At 40.5% G+C, this 19,857-nt stretch overlaps 1 protein-coding gene across 1 annotated transcript in view; it reads right to left on the reverse strand.

Moving 5' to 3' along the window:
• The window catches only part of OCA2 (OCA2 melanosomal transmembrane protein), a 205,010-nt gene that overhangs the window by 81,656 nt on the left and 103,497 nt on the right, over window positions 1-19,857 (reverse strand). Inside the window, exon 16 of the mRNA XM_015410957.1 lies at window positions 3,265-3,412. Coding sequence (XP_015266443.1) covers window positions 3,265-3,412 — 148 coding nt within the window. The remainder of the gene's footprint in view (window positions 1-3,264; window positions 3,413-19,857) is intronic.

Below are 19,857 nucleotides of genomic sequence, written 5' to 3' on the forward strand. Positions count from 1 at the left end.
TTATAATTTTATAACCACACTTTCCCTCTTTTCTTTTTTTTCCATTTTACTAATATTTTGTTAACATGCCTGTTCAAACATTTTCACCTTCTCTTAAGGCATCCATATACTTTAGAAAAGCACACAGTTAACTTAACATAATTGATATTTCATTTCTTACTATTACCTCAAATTCATTTTATATTCTGATAACAAGAAATCTACCACACAACTACCTTAATTGATTGGTATTTCATTTCTTACTGCTAAATCAATTTTATATTCTAAAAATCCATGGGGTCGCGAAGAGTCGGACTCGACTGTGCGACTGAACAACAACAAAAAACTCAAACTACCCAATTAAATTGCCCATTAATTACATTTATGCCAATTTCTCATTAAGAAGCTCCATTTTTTTCCTTATAAGCCATTTGTATCCAAAAACCTAAAAAAAACCCCACAGCCAACATCCAACATAATTTTTGTGTTTCCCTTTTTTCTCCTCTTAAAACAAACCAAAAAAGAAATCCCCTGATATACCTGCTTTACTTAGCTTACTAAGTTCCTTACCTCTACCCCCTCTTCTGTGCTGACACCTACCCAAATCCATTCATATACCTAAATCCATCGATACTCATCAAATACCAATGAAAAGAAAACTTAAATAAATCAATAGAACATCTGTAACTCAAACTACCCAATTAAATTGCCCATTAATTGCATTTATGCCAATTTCACATTAAGAAGCTCCATTTTTTCCTTATAAGCCATTTGTATCCAAAACCTAAGAAAAACCCCACAGCCAACATCCAACATAATTTTTGTCTTTCCCTTTTTTTCTCCTCTTTCTAACATTTCTTTTTCCCTCTGAACTTCAATCAGATGTCTTGCAGTTTTATATTCACCAATTTCCAATTCAAAGCCACATCTTCCATTTTTCACAGGGTCATTCATCGTTCTTCATTGTTGGAGCTAACTGCTTGGGGGTATTTAGTCCAGTATCCAAAGACAGAAGAGAAATATTTCCAAAATCCCTCGTGCACAGATCTTTTTCTTTTCTTTTACAATGTACTTTCTATTTCTTTTGTAATCCCAGAAGTTAAAAGAAAATTGGATGGTCAGCGTCTAGGAAGAACATGGCAGCCATGTTCTTTCCCCGTCGATCGTCCCTGCTTCGGGGCAGTTCTGGTCACCCCCCCCCACATTGCCAGTTGTGGGAGGGGCCAAAAAAGGCGCCCCCTGCTCCAGCCCTCTTTCCAGGAGGGCTGGTCGAACTCTCCCGACAACCGGGAGGCTCGAAACAAAATGAAAGTGGTTCGGGCGGCTCGGACCAAACTGAGCATCCAACCATCGACGTGCCGTACTGGAAAGCCTTCCCCTAGCTCACTATTTCAAGTGGCACTAGACTATTCACCCTTCCCTCAGGATGAGGGTCTCTTCCCCACAGCAGCCTCTGTCCCATCTGGCTGTCTCCTAAGAAGAAGAACACCTTTTCCTGCTGCACCAGATCTTTTATTCCAAGCCCTCTTTTCCTATTGGTCAATTTTGGCTCCAAAACCTCTCAGGGGCTTCTAGGAGTCTTAGGCCCAGCCTCACCTACTGTTAACCAGGATGCCTGGGCCTAGTAGGCCTCTGGTGGCACAGCCCAGATCATGACACCCCCCACCAGACCAAATCATGGGGTCCAGCCCCAGATCCCCATTGATGCGGTCTGCACATGAGATTTGGGCTGTGGTGTGCTATTTCAACTCACTCAACATTAACATATAAAAACAATAACAAAACAGTAAAACAGTATTCTGATCAACATTAAAGAGAATACAACGTCAGGTTAATGCACTGCAGATTCTCCTGGGTCAAAACTCTTCTCTAATGTCTCATCATCAGTAGCGGCAAGGCTTTCTCTGGGAGTAAGTTCTAAATTGAGTCTGAACCCCGCCTTTGAGTTCAGAGGTTTTGGACATTCTCCTTTTGTGTTGGCTTCAGATGGATGCCTGGCTACTATATCCTGTAAGCTATACAGTGCTCTTTGTCTCAAATAGTCTGAATTTAGCCCCTGAAGTTCATGAAAAAGCTCAATTAGGACATGAGGGCGAGCTTCGTTTTGAGATATCAATGTAGCTACTTCAGAATAAATGGTGTCTCTCAAAGCTTCAAACACAGAAAGATCACTGCCTGTTTCTGGTTTGAATGTTTTCGTTACAGTAGTAGGATCCACTGGATCTGGCATGCTACTAAAGCTCTCCAGAGAGTCTTCATCAAATTCTCTTCTCCTGCTGGTGTCAGGTTGACTTGTGTGATTAACACTAATGGAATTTTGTACTGGCACTGCAAACTCAGTCTTGAGGAACAACTGGCTCTCTTTTCCTCCACTCTGATGGTCATTTACCCAAGTCAGCCTATTGTTCTTCGCTTCCTCTTCAGGCGGCTTCACAACTCTTGGCTTTTCTGCTCCAGCTGTGGAACTACTTTCAAAGGGCTTTGGAAATGCCACCTCTTCAGTTTTCCCAGTAGTGTTAGGTTCCAGTTGCTGATGCTGTTGTTCACTGGTTTGAGCAGCACAGTTGCATGGAAAGTCATCCACTCCCTGGGCCTAGTAGGCCTCTGGTAGCACAGCCCAGATCATGACACTCATCTTTTAGTATTGGGAAATAAAAGTATTGAGAAATAAATCTTATAGTTTTTGTTTCTTTTTAATGTTTATATAGATCCCTCTGAGAAAGTGCATTGGAGTACATAGAGTGAGTAAAATTTATTCCTACAGCACCATTTCATTCCTTGGGAGAGGAAAGAGCAGGCAGGAAAGTAAAAAAAAAGGAATATAGGAGGAAGTTTAGGGTGGGAGGAGAAAAAGCACAGAAAGGGAAGAAGCAGAAAGCGAAAGGGACAAAGTTTAAGAAAAGTAGCAGATGATGAAGGCCTGAGAAAGAGAAAGTAGAGAAAGGGTGGAAGGGGCTGTGAGGAAGCAGAATGAAGGGCATGTGTAGATAGAATGGGAAGGTAGTGGGGGAATTATATTTTTACCATACACAAGTCTTCACAGGTCCCTCGCTCTTAACTTTATAACACATGCTTCCAAATGTATTTTACATATTAAATTTTAGGGCTAAACTTAAATCTTAGGTTTATACAGATAACACATCATAAGTGAACTAGCCTTTTTACATAGCTCTAATCTCATATTTATTGTTTAAATAATGTACACGATAAGCATAATCCATGCTCTCACCAGAGGTGTTGGTTTTATGTAAAAGATAGTTTGAATGGAACTGAGATAAGTCCTACCTATGGAACGTTGTCAATTTTTTCCTCAGCAACATATCTAGTGCCAAAACTTTTTGCATTAAAAGGCACTTAACAGCAGTTTCTTCTCTGCTGGCAGGGTTAATTCGCTGTGCAGTCAGTCTCCATACATGGATTTCATGTTTCAGTTCTAAAATAAAATATAATTGTTTAGGCTAAAAATGAAGATGTGACACATCGAATATGGTTCTCTAGTCACAACAAAATTAAACCACAGCACATGTATGATGTTTCCAGTGGAAAAGTAGTACCATTAAAACAGTTATAATATAGAAATACCACTAAAACAGAAATTTCTGCACTGTTTAACATATCATGTTAATATTTATGCTTTGTTTTACCTTTGTGTCAGATTTCTGCTTGATTTCAGATTTCTGTAATCCTTTTTTCTTTTTTAGTTTATTTTCAATTAAAATATAAAAATAAAACTAATACAGACAAAGTTCTGAAATTCAAACTACAATGCTATTATAAAGCATCAGTTATACAAGCTCAAAATTGATTTCTCGTTCTAGGCAGGAAAGCATTCCATTTTACAAATTTATCAGACCTTTGGCCATGTAGTAGACAAGTTAATTTACACAGACAAATACATTCTACTAATTTCTCTGACCAATCCTCTTTCTTCAGGATTAGGTTCTTCTTCCAATTCTGAACAAAAATTAGCCTTGCAGATGTTATGGCATTAAGAACAAATTCACAAACATCTTTAGAAGATAATTCTACATGATTTAACAACAACAACAAAACCTTAGGGGATAATGGTAGCTCTTTTCCTTATACCTTTAGAGATAACTGTAGTAATTATATTCCAGAACTCTGCTGCTCTCCTACACTCCCACCAAATATGTATAAAATTGGCATTGGTAGCCCCACAAACCCAACATAGAGTATCTGAAGAAGAGAGCAGTGACTCACAAAATGATATTCAGTATCTGAATATTCAATATCTTCAGTATCTGAAGAAGTGAACAGTGACCCACAAAAGGTCATACCCTGCCAAAATTCTGTTAGTCTTGAAGTTGTTACTGCTGCTCTGTTCAGTTTGTTACAATGTATTTTCAGTTGGCAAAGCAAGGGACTGTTGCTAAGAGGAGGTTAAAAAGTCAATGAAGGGTTTTCAGGCTCAGAACAGAGCTTCATTTAAGAAGGATGCTATGAGGGCCTCCTAAAGTCTGGATTCCAGAGCCAGTAAGAACAAGTGTCAGCACCTGATTGGATGGAACCTTCATGGGAGGGTATAGGTGCCAGTTTAGAGAAGCAGTGGCTGAGAGAGGCAGCAGAGAATAGGCTGGAAGGTGGTTGGAAGGCAGAGGATCTTCAGGAAGAATGTCAGCAGCCAAGGCCTTCTAAGAGATGGGTGAGTCAGAGGCAAGGAGGATTTCACCACTGAGGAGAAACAGGAAGATGCTAGAAGATCTGTGGCTGAGTCCACTTTTCAAGATGGGAAGAGTGCCTCAACAGGGAAAACTGAGAAGCAACCTGAGGCAGTCCTATTCCAGCATCAAGTGGTAGCTACTATCAGGCCGTTCTCCAGCAGGGTTGGGGTGCGTTTTTGTTTTAATAGGGAGAGTGAACATCTTGGCAACAGTCCTTTAAGCAAGGGACAGAGTGGCATAAACATTTGGTCTGCAGGTGTGTTTAAAAGTAATTTCCCCCCCGTTTTTCTATATCGGTGTTTTTTCTGTTCTGTTTATTCCCAGGGACCATACTGACAACCTGGTGAGGCTTGCAAACCTTTGGGGCCTCATCAGGTCATCACACTCCCCACTTGGGCCATGGCATACAGAGAGAAGGGGGAAAAGTTTAACCCTTTCCCTCATGCTATATTCTCAACCTGTTTCACCTAAATCAGTAGAAACTGTTATTAAATATGTAATTATTAAGCATGTTGAGGAACAAAGGCTGCTGATAGAAAATGAGCATGACTTCTGCAAAGAGATGTCCTGCCTCACTAGTTCTTTGTGCCGGTTAACAAGCATGTGGATAAAGGAAATCCAGTTGTTCATCATATATTTGGACTTCTAGAAGACAAGGTACCTCTTTCCAAAGATTCATGAGTAAGCTTTGCAGTCAGGACAGGTCCTTTCATGGATTAAAAAACTTCTGAAACAACAGGAAGTAGAGAGTAGGAAGAAATGGACAGTTCTCACAATGCTGGCAAGTGAGCAACAGGGTACCACAAGGGACCAGTGCTATTTAACTTGTTCATAAATAGTTCGGGATTGAGATTGAGTTGTGTAGTGGTCAAGTTTGCAGACAGTGGTAAAAAATAAAAAATTGAATAAAATAAATAAATAAATTGTGTGAATGGACAACAACATGGCAAATGAAGCTCAGTATTGATCAATGTAAGGTGATGCACGTTGGAGCAAAAAACCCAACTTTGGATATATGCTGATGGGTCATGAACAGTCTGAGACAAAAACAGAAAGAGATCATGGAGTTACAATGGATAGTTTAAAAAAATGTGGACCTCAATTGTGCACACTGTGCAGTAGAAGCAAAGAAGGCAAACCCCATGTTGGGGATTATTAGGAAAGCGACTGAAAATAAAACAGTGAATAGTATAATGGCCTTGTGCAGAGCCATGATATGAGTTCATTTGTAATACTGCATACAGCACTGGTCACCATAACTCAAAAAGGATATTGTGGAGCCTAGAAAAGCATAGAAGAGGACATCCAAGATGATATGGGGACTGAAGCACCTTTCCTTTGAGGAAAGGCTGGAGAGTTTGGGGTGTTTAGGCTAAGGGGGGTCATGACAAAGGTTTATAAAACTATGCATGAGATGGAGAAAGTTGATAGTGGGAGCTTTTTCCTCTCTCTTCCAGAATACGAGAATTTGGAAGCACCAAATCAAGTTGATGGGCAATAGGTTCAGGGCAGACAAAAGGAAATATTCCTTTACTCAACAAGTATCGGACAGCGCAGGCTCTTCGGCTTTGAAACAGAGATGAGCACCGCAACCCTAGAGTTGGATTCGACTGGCTTTCGAGCAAGGGAACCTTTACCTTTACCTTTTTAATTAAACTATGGAATTCACTGCCAGTGAGAGTAGTGATGATCAAGAGTATGGAGGGCTTTAAAAGGGGTTAGACAGATTCATGGAAGATAGGTACATCAATGGCTATTAGCCATGGTTAGTGAAGGAAACTTCACACGATTCAGAAGCAGTAAACTTCGAAAACCTCTGGGACCCAGTGCTAGGAGAGCCTTGACCTCTCTTTCTCCTAATGGGGCAAATAGCAGCTCTGAGGTAACCAATTTCATGTTGGAAAATGGCATGGAGAGAAAGTTAACCTCACACTATGGTTGCAGTCTAAATCGGGGCTCCCCACAGCTGCAATTCATCAATAAAATTTACCAATTAGTGTAAGCCGCCCTTTATGGTACAGGGTACCAAACCATGTACGAAATTTAAACAACTTACAACAACAACATTAAACATTAAAACACTCAGTCCAAATACTGGAGAATATGAATAGAATCCATATGCATAGTGGTCCAGGTAGATGAGCTGTAGGAAAATTTAATACTACTGTTTATGAATAAAATCTCAGGGTAAAGGTAACCTGGACTAATTACTGGGCCTACAGTGTATTAACTATGTGTTATTGTATTATTGTTTCTGATATGCCTGTTAGCTTTATTGACTGTTAATATCATCTTACTCCATGCCTGTTGATGGTACTATGTAAACATAATTGTTATTAGCTTACCCAGTCCCCTGGTGGGGGTGGGGGTGGGGGATCCCCTGCTTTCACTGGGCTCTTGCCTGCCACCAGCCACCTGGCTGGCGGGTGGAAATTCTACCCCCAACTGACCTTCCTGGGCTACTTCCGGTAAAACTGGAACTGCAGGTCCCAACATGATGACATCACCCAGTAGTGACATCATCACATCGGGGGACAATGCTCAGGTTTGTGGGAAAAACTCTATGGTCGCCCAAAAACCAGAGCATCACCTCTAACACCTCCAACATGATGCTGTCACTTCCAGGTGATGTCATTGTGTCAAGGCCTGAACTTCCAGTTTAACTGGAAGTTGCCCAACATCACTTCCGGTCTCCAGGAAGGATGTCGGGAGCCTCCCACCGCCCAAGTAAGTGGACCTGGCAACCCTAGTTGTTATGATACATCAAAATTCAAAATTGTAAGCCATAGCACAGCCTTTCATAGTGTTAGTTCAAAAATAGTTCATTATAAATTATTTTTAATAATTGTTATTAGCTTGAATGCAAACTAACATGAGTGGTCAAGATGGGTAGCTGCAGGGCCCTTTTTGTAGCATATTAGGCCACACACCCCTAGTGTAGCCAATCTTCCAAGAGCTTACAGAGCTCTTCTTACTGGGGCTACTGTAAGCTCTTGGAGGACTGGCTACATCAGGGGTGTGTGGCCTAATATGCAACGGAGCTCCTGCTACAAAAAGAGCCCTAGTAGCTGTGTTAGTCTGTCTATAGCAGTAGAGGAGAGTAAGAGTCCAGTAGTACCTTAAAGACTAACAAAAAATATTTGCAGGGAAGAGTTTTTGAGAGTCACCACTCACTTCTTTAGATACATGAGTGAAGTGGAGATCATGGAAGGGATAGTTGCTGCCTTGCTCCTCTCCTTTTGCACCTAACCCTACAGAACTGTTCCAGAGTGTCAGGGGAGCCTCAAGAACTGCATGGAATGTGGTGCAGAGGGCTATGGAGGAGGTAAGAATCTCCACCCTCTTGTAGAAGAATCTATTGAAGACCAGATTTCCACAGGCGCAAAGGGCTGCAGATAGGAAGAAGTGACAAATATTCCTGCCAAAAGCTCTGCTCTACTCCCAGTAGCCTGGATCCAACCCATTATCATTTATAATAGCATATTTCAGTATGTAAAGCATTCTATACCTTCCTCCCACATCGTTAAACTCTGTGGTTTAGCCTTGACCTGATCATGGGTCTCTAAAATGAGCTTCCCAGATGAGCAGAGGGTTTCTCATTGCACAACTTATCCAGATTTTTGGTTAATCAACATTTAGAGAAGGAAAACAAAGCTCTTAACAGAATTGTGATTATCTGAGCTGAGCTGCCAACTTCTCCATAGTTTCTTTCATCTAGTTGTGGATAATCACATTTGTACAGAAATCCATTTTTAAATGGTAAGCACTATAAATACGTTTCCTTTTAATGAAGAGGGTTTTTTTAATCTTACGACTGATCCCATCTAATATGGAGATTGAATTTCAGCCAAAAATGTCATAAGATACACAATTTCACCACTTCTTTGCCTACCTATCACTTACTTGCACAAAGTAGTATATATTTTGTGTCCTTTAACATCATGAGCAGAGCAAGTTCAGACTCATAAATTACGATATTCTTCACTCAACTAAAATCCTCACAATGCAATTTGTTGCTCAGAAAATTGAATAAGCTCTGAAATCTATCAAAACAATTCCCATTTACTCCCTACCAAGAAATTGTAACTCAGAGTGTCAGGCTTCTAGGTCACAGCATTTTGAAATCAAGTTAGCTAACATTTTCCATTAAACTATAAGGTTACGCTTTGGCAACTAGCTAAAGGGGGGACCTTTGCAATTCATTACACTCCTTTCAGAAATTGTTATATATTTTTCACTATAGGAAAAAAATATTTGCACCTACTTAAATAATTGCTGAGGTCAAGAAAAGAATAACTGAAGCAATCAGCTTTCTAAACTCAATATACTTCCTATTAGCAAGTATATGGGTGCTGGGAAAAAGGAAGATTCAAACATTGTTTCAGTAAGAACTCATAAAATGAGCAATTTTACCTAATGCCAGTCATCTGAGGTTGCTAAAAATAACATTCCTTCAGGATAAAAAAAATATTCCAGTAATTAATAATAGCACATCGACAGTTTCGGAATACACTTTTTAAACGAGCTGGCAAAATCAATCAAGAAAGTGCTAGACTGTATTTGATTACATTAAAGTCAAATTCTTTCATTCCTAGGCCTGTTCAGACCAATAAGAATCATCCATTGAATGTGCAGAGCTGGGGAATGGAATCATGTGCCTTTCCCTCCGCTAGCCCATCCCAACAAGCCAGTACCCACAACCTAAGTACAAACCAAATGTATGCCCACATGATGCGGTCTCTGTACAAGGAAACTCTCCATCCAGTTGCCTGCATTTTGCCTCTATTTTATCATCCTTACTTGCCATCTGAGTATCCCTGGTAATATCTTATTTCACTGTATTCTTATTATATGGTTAATTTGCTGATTAGGGTTAGTGTCTCCTTTGTACAGAGTTTTCATCAAAAGACAGAAAAGACCCCCTCACTTCTGCAGGAGTATACCGCATACCCTGCAGATGTGGACAGGTTTACATCGGGACCACACAACATAGCATCCAGACAAGAATAAAAGAACATGAATGATACTGCAGACTTGGCCAACCTGAAAAATCAGCAGTGGCTGAACATAGTCTAACTCAAACAGGACACAGTATTTTATTCCAAGACACTGAAATGCTGGACAACACATCCAATTAGCATGTCAGATTACACAGGGAAGCCACTGAAATTCATAAACATAATCACAATTTAAAAAGGAAGGAAAAGAGTTTAAAAATAAATAGGGCACGGTTTCCAGTTCTGAAAAACACAAAATGCTCTACATTTAACAACTCACAAAACCAAAGTAGAACCCACAGGAAGTAGGAAATACCAAAAATCAGCAAATACCGTGCTGCAGATGATTATAAAGTATCTCAAATAATTTTTATATATTTTTGTTTTATATTTTTACAATTCATTCACCATACATTATTTATCATATAAGCCTTAATACATAGAAAGAATCATATATCAAAACATCTAAGTATCGTCTCTTCATATATCACAAAAGATATTGCACAACCCCTTTATTAATATCAGTCCTCCTTAATTATACAAAAGTTTTAAGAGGGAGGACTCCTTTAAGTCTATTTTGAATAAGTGCTCAGTCTTCCTCCAACAGCGGTCCAGATATCCTCCTGTTTCAGTGTCTTCCTCAGGAAGTTCAACAGATATTTCCAAGCACAAGGTTGCCAAATACCAAAATATTTATCCAAATTTTGCAATGAACGCTGCAAAAAGTCTCTTTGAGTGAGCTCAAAGCTTTCTCCAAAGTGAAAAGCACGTATTGAGATATTTTATAATCGTCTGTAGCACTACATTTCACAACAGCACGACAGATAAGATTAGAGAAGATATATGCATACAGCTTGTTCTGGATAGCTTCTGTGCATAGGTTCAACTCAACGCGGGAAGGTCAAGGTGGGGCCAGGATATGTGATTCCTATTCCTTTTCCCATGTGTTCACAAACACAATTTTTCATCTAAATTGGGTTTTGAAAGCATAGAAAGTAGGTATATTCATTATTTGCAGACCTGTTTTTCACATTTTCAGCATAATGTCTGAAAAAAGGGCAAGGTGCTAGAACTTCTGTGTACAGAGTTCCTAGTGTCTTTGTTTTTCTTTTAAATATTTTAAAAAGCGTTTACAACAGAAACGTAAAACTTAAAAGCTCAAATGAAAGTCAGTCATTTGCTTTTTCCAGTTCAGCAGAAGTTAATTGTCTTTCCAGCAGTAAAGCACCTTTTCCAAATATTTAAGGTACTTCTGGGTTTCACAACTCTTGGGCAATAAACACTCTAAATCCATATGCTAGTAGCCCATAATTACAGAAATGAAGAAGGGATGTACCTGGACAGCTATAGCAGCTAAAATACTCTGCTACCAGAACTACCTCTTTAAATGAAATACTTCCTGTTTGGGGGACGTTTTCTGTTCATAGGGCTGAAATCTGGAGGTGACTTTAGAATGCCAATATCTAATCCATAAAAAATATACCCTACAGACACTGATCACACACAATCTGGTATATCAACCCCAATCTCTATCAAGAGAATAAACTGTCTGTATCACATAATAAGCTTTCATGTGTATCCAACATCAAAATTGTTTTGACGATACAGAATGAATGCAATTTAAAAGCACCTCTAGCAGTTTTATTAACTTGGATTTTACATTAGATTTGCCATTCTAGGAAAACACATATATATTAAAAGTGTTCAATATATTACTGAGATAGACCTCCAGATACAAGGTATAAACAGCTGTCTGATACAAAAAATAATGTAGATGTTACCGCAGCAGGCTTGCCACTGAACTGTGAAAATCGCTGCTTATTAAATGGGGTCAAAAACACATAGATCATAGAAGCTTTCCTCCTCCATGATGCAAGGTTTTTTCCTAATCTTTGAATAATCTTCCATGTGTTTTCTTTCCTAGACATTCCATTGTACATGTGCCACTTATACACAACAGTTCCTTGCAGAAATGAGCATATTCACTCAGCTCACCTTGGACTCCAGCTTGAACAAATTTAGTTTTCTGAGAATAAATTGTTTTTAAAAGCTTGTTTCATTAAAGCTGAAATCTGAGAACTCAGAATGCTTAATGAAGTGATCAGGAGTACCAGTGGGTTCTACGGACCTCCATGATTTACCTTTTTCTCTTGCATCCCATCCAACTTATCTTCCTTGTTAATGGGAAGCAATGGATTGGCAAGATGAAGGAGCTGAGGAGGTGAAATTTCAAAGAGAACGTGGCTTGTTCCATCAGCAGAAGATACAAACCCTCTTTATATATTACAGTAGTGTTCCAGTTCATGTGCAGAAGCCTACCAGTCTTATATATCAAGAGCACATGGGTCCCCATGATGTACCTAATACAAGAGTTCTCATAACAAATGAACTGGGAAATGCATGGATTTTCCTTGCATGTACAGCATGTATTCACACAAAACAGAACTCCAGAAAATCAGAAGTCTGGTTCATGTGAACAAAGGATATACTGTGTGAGAAATCCACTTGTTGCCCTTTTCACACCATATGGCAATCCCATATATCATGCTTCCTAAATGCATGACTGGTGAGCTCTTGTTCACATGAATGAAATGGAACATTACCATAAAGTCTGCATAACTCTGCCATGGAAGCTTGCTGACTGACCTTGGGACAGTCACACACTTGTCAGTCTACCCTACCTCAGAAGTGTTGTGAGGATAAAATAGAGGAGAGGAGACAGTTTTGCGTCCCTGTTGGAAAGAAAGAAAGGTATAAATGAAGTAATTAAATAATTAAACAAATTTAGAAGGGAGTCTTTGGACCCTATGGAAGAGGAATCACTGGATCCAAACCATAGTTATATTGTTTGACAAGAAGTACTCTGATTCAGTCTTCTGTCACTAAATGATGATCTATACAATTTCAAAATAAAGAAGAGTCTAGTGTCACTTTAAAAAGATTATATTCCAGCTTTCATGGACTGGAACATCTGACAAAGTGGGCTGTTGTTCATTGAAAGTTGTAAAATAATTGTTGTTCAGTCGCACAGTCGAGTCCGACTCTTCGCGACCCCATGGACCAGATCTCGCCAGGCCTTCCTGTCTTCCGCCGTCCTCTGAAGTTTGCTCAATTTCATGTTTGTTGCATCTATGACATTGTCTAACCATCTCATCCTTTGCCGTCCCCATCTTCTTTGACCTTCAATCTTTCCTAGCATCAGGGTCTTCTCCAGTGAGTGCTCCCTTCTCATTTGGTGGCCAAAGTATTTGAGCTTCAGTTTCATTATCTGGCCTTCCAGGGAACAGTCAGGGTTGATTTCTTTTAGGAGTGACTGATTTGATCTTCTTGCAGTCCAAGGGACTCTCAAGAGTCTTCTCCAGCACCATAGTTCAAAAGAATCTATTCTTCGGCGCTCGGCCTTCCTTATAGTCCAACTCTCGCAGCCATACATGACTACTGGGAATACCATTGCTTTGACCATGCGGACTTTTGTTGGCAGGGTGATGTCTCTACTTTTTATCATGCTGTTTAGGTTCGCCTAATAGAATCTTGTTAAAGATACACCTAGACGCCTGTTCATTTTTGCCTCAATAAACTGCCTTGGTCAGCCATCTGGAATCATGTGCACTTTAGAACATTAGTAATAGAGTATGCAATAAGTATTCCGTTTCCATCTTATTTACTGGACATCTCTCCTTATAATACTAAAGGGATTTATTTAAATGGCAATGACAGTGTGGGTTTATAACCCTGATAGTACATACCTCCTACTCTTGCAGGAAAATAGCAGTAGTCAGAATGATCCATATCTCTTCCCAATCCCACAAAATTGGTTTAATATTCTGCGGCCCTTGTTCTGCCAAGAAATATTTCTGCTAAGAAATATTCCTGGTACCAGACAGCATATGTTCTAGCCTTCAGTCGGCTTGGTCTGGGAGAAAGATTATCTTGCTAGTGAGGATAAAAGCCCTTTGCTGCCCTGAAACGGAACTAGGGAATTACGTTTAGATTACATGTTCCCTTTATGTGATTCACTCCCTTTCCTGGCAATTTTTTAGTGTTCCCCTGTGCAATTATTTTTACACAAGGTTGTTGGAGTGAGCAACTCAGCATGCCTGGACATTGGAGGGTGCAGTGTGTACAGGTGCTATTTCCTTGAATGGGATGCCTCTCTTTGTCTTAAACTGGGAGCTGCCCTCTGACCTCTCCCCCCCCTTTCTGTCCTCTCACCTCACATGGCCTTCCATGGAGACACATGTCTCTGCAGGTCTCCCACACACATGATGCAGGACAAGCTGGCCATTTGTAACAGGGAAAGTTCTCTTTAGATTAGACTTCTTTCTCTTCTTTTGACTGCCACCTGTATGTGAGCTGGATCTACTTGAATAAACTTACCCTTTTTGGGGGCAATATATTTCTTAGGAGATTTCTTTACTGCACTCAGTATCAAGCTTCTATGACTGGGCAAACTCTGCTATATTAACCAAATATCCCAATAATGATAGGATTTTAGGATGACATTTAAAAGATCCTGAAAGCTTTTCTGTTGTCCTTTTGCAAAAGGCATGCAGTTATTTTTGTATTCCCTGGTGGAATTTGAAAACATCACAGGAAAAAGATGTACAAAAGAGACCTAACCATTATGCATTCATTAAGGCAGTTGAAGCATACAGGAAGTTAAAAAAACACTGATTTAACAGGAAAGCACCAGCTCCCCAGATTTCTAGAAAACTGCAAGACTATTGCTTTCAGTTCAGCAAAAAAAAAAAACCTAACCATTATGCATTCATTAAGGCAGCTGAAGCATACAGGAAGTTTAACAGGAAGGCACCAGCTCCCCAGATTTCTAGACAATTGCAAGACTATTGCTTTCAGTTCAGCAAAGAAAAAATATTCAAGTTAAAAATCAGAACATTTATTTGTGCGTGTGCATGCGTGTGTGTGTGGGGGTGTTAGAATAGAAAGCCAGCATCATGATTTAGTTCTTAGAGTGTTGTTTAGGATCTGGGAGGACCATGTTTAAATCTCTACTGTATCATGAAACCTCAATGGGTAGTCAAGCCTATTTCTCTGCCCCTAGACAGCACTGCAGGAGGAAGAACTCTGAAGCAGCCAAAACTGTTGGAGCCCAATGAATCTGGCATAAACAGATCAGGCTGTCCACAAGAAGCATCTGGTACCTAGGAAGAAGTGGGCACATCTTCACTGGGAGGCTGAAGGGGAAGGGCAGAAAGAGGTAAAGAAAGAAGAGCCAGCCATCCCATCATGTCATCAGCCCTACAAAGGAGGGGGCAAAGACGGGCCAGGGCAAGGTTCTACCTTCTATTGTACAAGGAGCTCTCCTGCTTCAGCATCCTGAACATACAACTAGGTTTGGCAAATCTTAGGTTGAGTGTGGAGTGGGAGTGAGGCCAGCATATGATGTGTCAGTGATTTCAATAAAGTTTTTTTTTTTTGTTTAAAGTTTCTTTGCCTGGGACTCTCAGTGTGTTCAGTGCTGGATACGAGGCTCACAGGCCCAGAACTCTGCTCTAGGGTCTTTTCAGCCATGGGTAGAAGGTAAACAGGCCACAGGTACCATTTTGTATCTGATCCTAACCTACCTCACAGGAGTCGTTGTGAGGATAAAATAGAGGAGGGAAGAACAATGTTGTGAGCTGCATAGGTCCCCTCTATGGAGAAAATAGAGGTATAATAACTAAATAGAGGCATATATATCTATATAAATACTTAAATAAATAAATAGGGATATAATACCTAAATAAGTAATAAACAGTGTCAAACCTACTATTGCTTTTAGCTGGTAATATAGTCCGTACAAGTAACAATTAAAAAAGTGACCTTACTTGGCTGCCATTACCTTTTTCCTCTCAAGATAGGCTCACGTTGATTATTTATTTATTTATAATATAAAATATTTCAAGCATATTTCCCATCTGCACATTTGGCTATATCCATCGTTACTGTTGGCACATACTCAGAAATCACTGGACTGCTGGGATTGCCAGTTCAGTGAGGGAGGTCGTGAACACTGCAGTTCTCATCAACCTCCAACATAGGTAGCCAAAGACTGGGAAGAGAAGTTTGCAAGAAGCATTGTTGGAGCTTATTTACATCAAATCCTATGCTTAAACAGACTCCCTCCTGGGCCACCCACCTCAGAATCGCTGGCGGGGGGTCGCTCTCCAAGCCTTCCCTCTGTAGCCATGCACACAGAGGTTTTGCTTGTCGTAGGCGTGGCCAACCCTGAAGCCAGCCAGAACTCCGTTCCTGTGCGTTCCTGCCCAAAAATAGCCCTGATAATACCTAAATAGAGGCATAATATCTATATAAATACAGACAGACAGACAGACAGACAGACAGACAGACAGACAGACAGACAGAAAGAAAGAAAGAAAGAAAGAAAGAAAGAAAGAAAGAAAGAAAGAGGGATATAATACCTAAATAAGTAACAAACAGTGTCAAACCTACTATTTCTTTTAGCTGGTAATATAGTCCGTACAAGTAACAATAAAAAAAGTGACCTTACTTGGCTGTCATTGCCTTTTTCCTCTCAAGATAGGCTCACGTTGATTATTTGTTTATAATATAAAATGGAGAGTATTTCAAGCATATTTCCCATCTGCACATTTGGCTATATCCATCATTACTGTTGGCACATACTCAGAAATCACTGGACTGCTGGGATTGCCAGTTCAGTGAGGGAGGTCATGAACACTGCAGTTCTCATCAACCTCCAACACAGGTAGCCAAAGACTGGGAAGAGAAGTTTGCAAGAAGCATTGTTGGAGCTTATTTACATCAAATCCTATGCTTAAACAGACTCCCTCCAAGGCTGTGAATATGTGAGAAAGTGCGCACATGCATGCATTTGGCAAACATCCCCATGTCCTCTGGCAATTTTTTAAGTTTTTGACAAGAAGATGGGTCAAAGAAATATGAGGTGTTTTGGTGTAGGTAGGGATCCACCAATTTCTTTTATTTTTCTATTGTTGTGAACCTTTTCATTTGCCCATCTTTGTACTTAGTGTTCCTGAGTCATTTGTTTTATTTATGCCACTGATATGAAATAGATACAAAATGTTAAACATAATGGAAATGTAAAAAGAAAAAAACGGCTCAAGGAAGCAGAAAATGACACAAAATAAAGTTGCAGCTGCAACTGGTACAAAGGAGAAGCAAAACAAAAACTGAAATTTGCAAATTGATATGATAGAGTTATGAAATTTAGTAGCATTTCTGATTTGAGTTAAACACAAATGTATTCATCCATCCCTAGTTTTAGCCTTCTTTCCACTCTTCCCAAACACTTGACCAGTAAATGTACATTCCATTCTACATTTTCTTAAATTTACCACAAAGCCAAAGTTTGTGACATTTTGATAATAGGAGGACCTTGCAGTGCCTGCTCCTGTTCCCGGCAATATTTTTTTCCAATCCAAAAGGGCTTTTTCGCAGTCACCTGATAATGGATACGTACATGCATCCTGGCCTACTGACTGATTACAAACAAAGGGGATTTCGTCACAGTATCACTGCATTGGTTCTGCCCCCTTACTGCTTCAGTTTATTCCTGTCTTCCACACACTCTCTGGAGCCACTAGATTTTGCCTTGCATTTCCCCCCTTTTTTCTGGTTCTTTAGAGACCACTTTTACCCCATTCATTTTCTAGCAATCAAATCTGTGTCACGTTGGTTCACATGCAAAATGTTTCCTGTTGGTTCCTCCTACTTCCTGCCCACTTTCCTCTGACTGGATCAAGACTGTGAGATAACCCCGCCCTTTGCTTTCTTTCACCTATCTCAGTAATGAGGAATTTTTATCTTCCTTTTTAGAAAAGTTTCATTTAAAAAAAAAAACATTCACCTAATAGCAATATATCTCTGTATCACAATAAGGCAACACAGGAGCAATCATTGCTCTTCCTGTGGGCTTGGTACCTTTTTCTTTCTCTGCCCTGGCCATTTGCTTCCTTGCACTTTCAGAAGGCACAGGAGCATTCATTGTTCTTTCTGGCCACTCAGCCTTCACCCCTTGCGCTTGGCCCTCTTTATATGACACAAGCCCCCCCCAAAAAAAGGGTTTTCCCCCCCTTGCATAGGCAAGTCTTTGCTTTCTTGTTTTTAATGCTCCCTGATAGTGATAAATTATTATAAGAGGTGCCCATGCCTTGATATCCAGCACACACACTCTTTACTATGTTTATTTTGCATGAGTTTGGGGGCGGTATCTGTTAGCACTTTTGATTCTAGTGGAGACTGTTATAGAGCAACCCCATTGGTTTGTTTCATTGTTCTCTGCCTGCTGGTGACATTTACATGACTAAACATTAAGTACCAGCCCCTTGAAAACAACTGACCAGATGGGGGAGCAATTCACTTCTCTCTGTTTGCATCCTCTTTGTTGACAGGAAAACTTCTAAAAAATAAGTTTGCAACTCCAAACATCCAAATACTGGGGTGAAATTGAAGCCATTTTTCCACAAGGACAATAAGTTACAATAAGTTACGCATGTGCATGCCAGGCCCATCTTGTAACACATGAATCATAAAAAGGGGGGTTGTCACAATTACCAATGGCAACAGCACATCTATGAGAAAATAAACCAATGTAGCAACTGTAAAAAGGGAAGATGTACCATACCATCCCCCCAATTTCAAACCAATTATGACATTCACCTAATAGCAATATATCTCTGTATCACAATAAGGCAACACAGGAGCAATCATTGCTCTTCCTGTGGGCTTGGTACCTTTTTCTTTCTCTGCCCTGGCCATTTGCTTCCTTGCACTTTCAGAAGGCACAGGAACATTCATTGGTTTGTTTCATTGTTCTCTGCCTGCTAGTGACATTTACATGACTAACCATTAAGTACCAGCCCCTTGAAAACAATTGACTAGATGGGGGAGCAATTCACTGCTCTCTGTTTGCATCCTCTTTGTTGACAGGAAAAGTTTGCAACTCCAAACATCCAAATACTGGGGTGAAATTGAAGCCATTTTTCCACAAGGACAATAAGTTACAATAAGTTACGCATGTGCATGCCAGGCCCATCTTGTAACACATGAAACATAAAAAGGGGGGTTGTCACAATTATTGGTTTGTTTCATTGTTCTCTGCCTGCTGGTGACATTTACATGACTAAACATTAAGTACCAGCCCCTTGAAAACAACTGACCAGATGGGGGAGCAATTCACTTCTCTCTGTTTGCATCCTCTTTGTTGACAGGAAAACTTCTAAAAAATAAGTTTGCAACTCCAAACATCCAAATACTGGGGTGAAATTGAAGCCATTTTTCCACAAGGACAATAAGTTACAATAAGTTACGCATGTGCATGCCAGGCCCATCTTGTAACACATGAAACATAAAAAGGGGGGTTGTCACAATTACCAATGGGCAACAGCACATCTATGAGAAAATAAACCAATGTAGCAACTGTAAAAAGGGAAGATGCACCATCCCCCCAATTTCAAACCAATTATGCTGCTAGTGTATTGACTGCTAATAAAAGCAGGAATAAGTCATGCATGGGGAAAATGTTGAACCCATAGCCGGACCTTTTTCATGGGAGGGGAAAAGAGGGGGCACACTGGCTAATGTAGTTAGTTATTTAATTAAAAATGCCATGGGGTCGCCATGAGTTGTAAGGACTCTTCCATGAAATAAATACAGGGCAAGCAAGGGGATGAAGGAGTTTGGGATACTCACCTGCAGTTGGCTGGAGCAGCCGTACTGGATGAAGAGTGTGAAGGTAGTGAGCCAGAGCTTGGCATTCGTCTGCAGCTCATGGAGGGAGGGGAGGGAGGTGCTGTGGCCAAACAGGGGGCAGGCCAGCAACCTGTCCAGGGCCAGCCTCTGCCTGGAGCCACAATGCCTGCTGGCCTCAGCCAGAGGGACACTTGCAGGCCAGGCCAGGGGAGGGGCTTTCTTGTCAAAGGCCACCCATCTGGAGCAGCCAGGTGCTGCAAACTTGAGGCCCATACAAGCACCTTCAAGGGCAAGGCCAGAAACTGGGGCAAGAAGGTTCTGGCCCAGATGCACATCCCACAGAGGACGGGCCTTATCCATGCCCCAGCCCTGCCTCCTTGGCCAGCCGCCTCCCACCTCTCCCTTGGCCAGATTTGGGAGGCATTGCAAATTTGGGAGGGGTGTGACCCCCTGTGCCCCATGCTACCTACAGCCCTGATGTGTATCCTTAATAGCTGAAAACTGCT

Source organism: Gekko japonicus, unplaced genomic scaffold (genome assembly GCF_001447785.1).
Source record: "Gekko japonicus isolate JY-2015 unplaced genomic scaffold, Gekko_japonicus_V1.1 scaffold244, whole genome shotgun sequence".
Lineage (NCBI taxonomy): Eukaryota > Metazoa > Chordata > Lepidosauria > Squamata > Gekkonidae > Gekko > Gekko japonicus.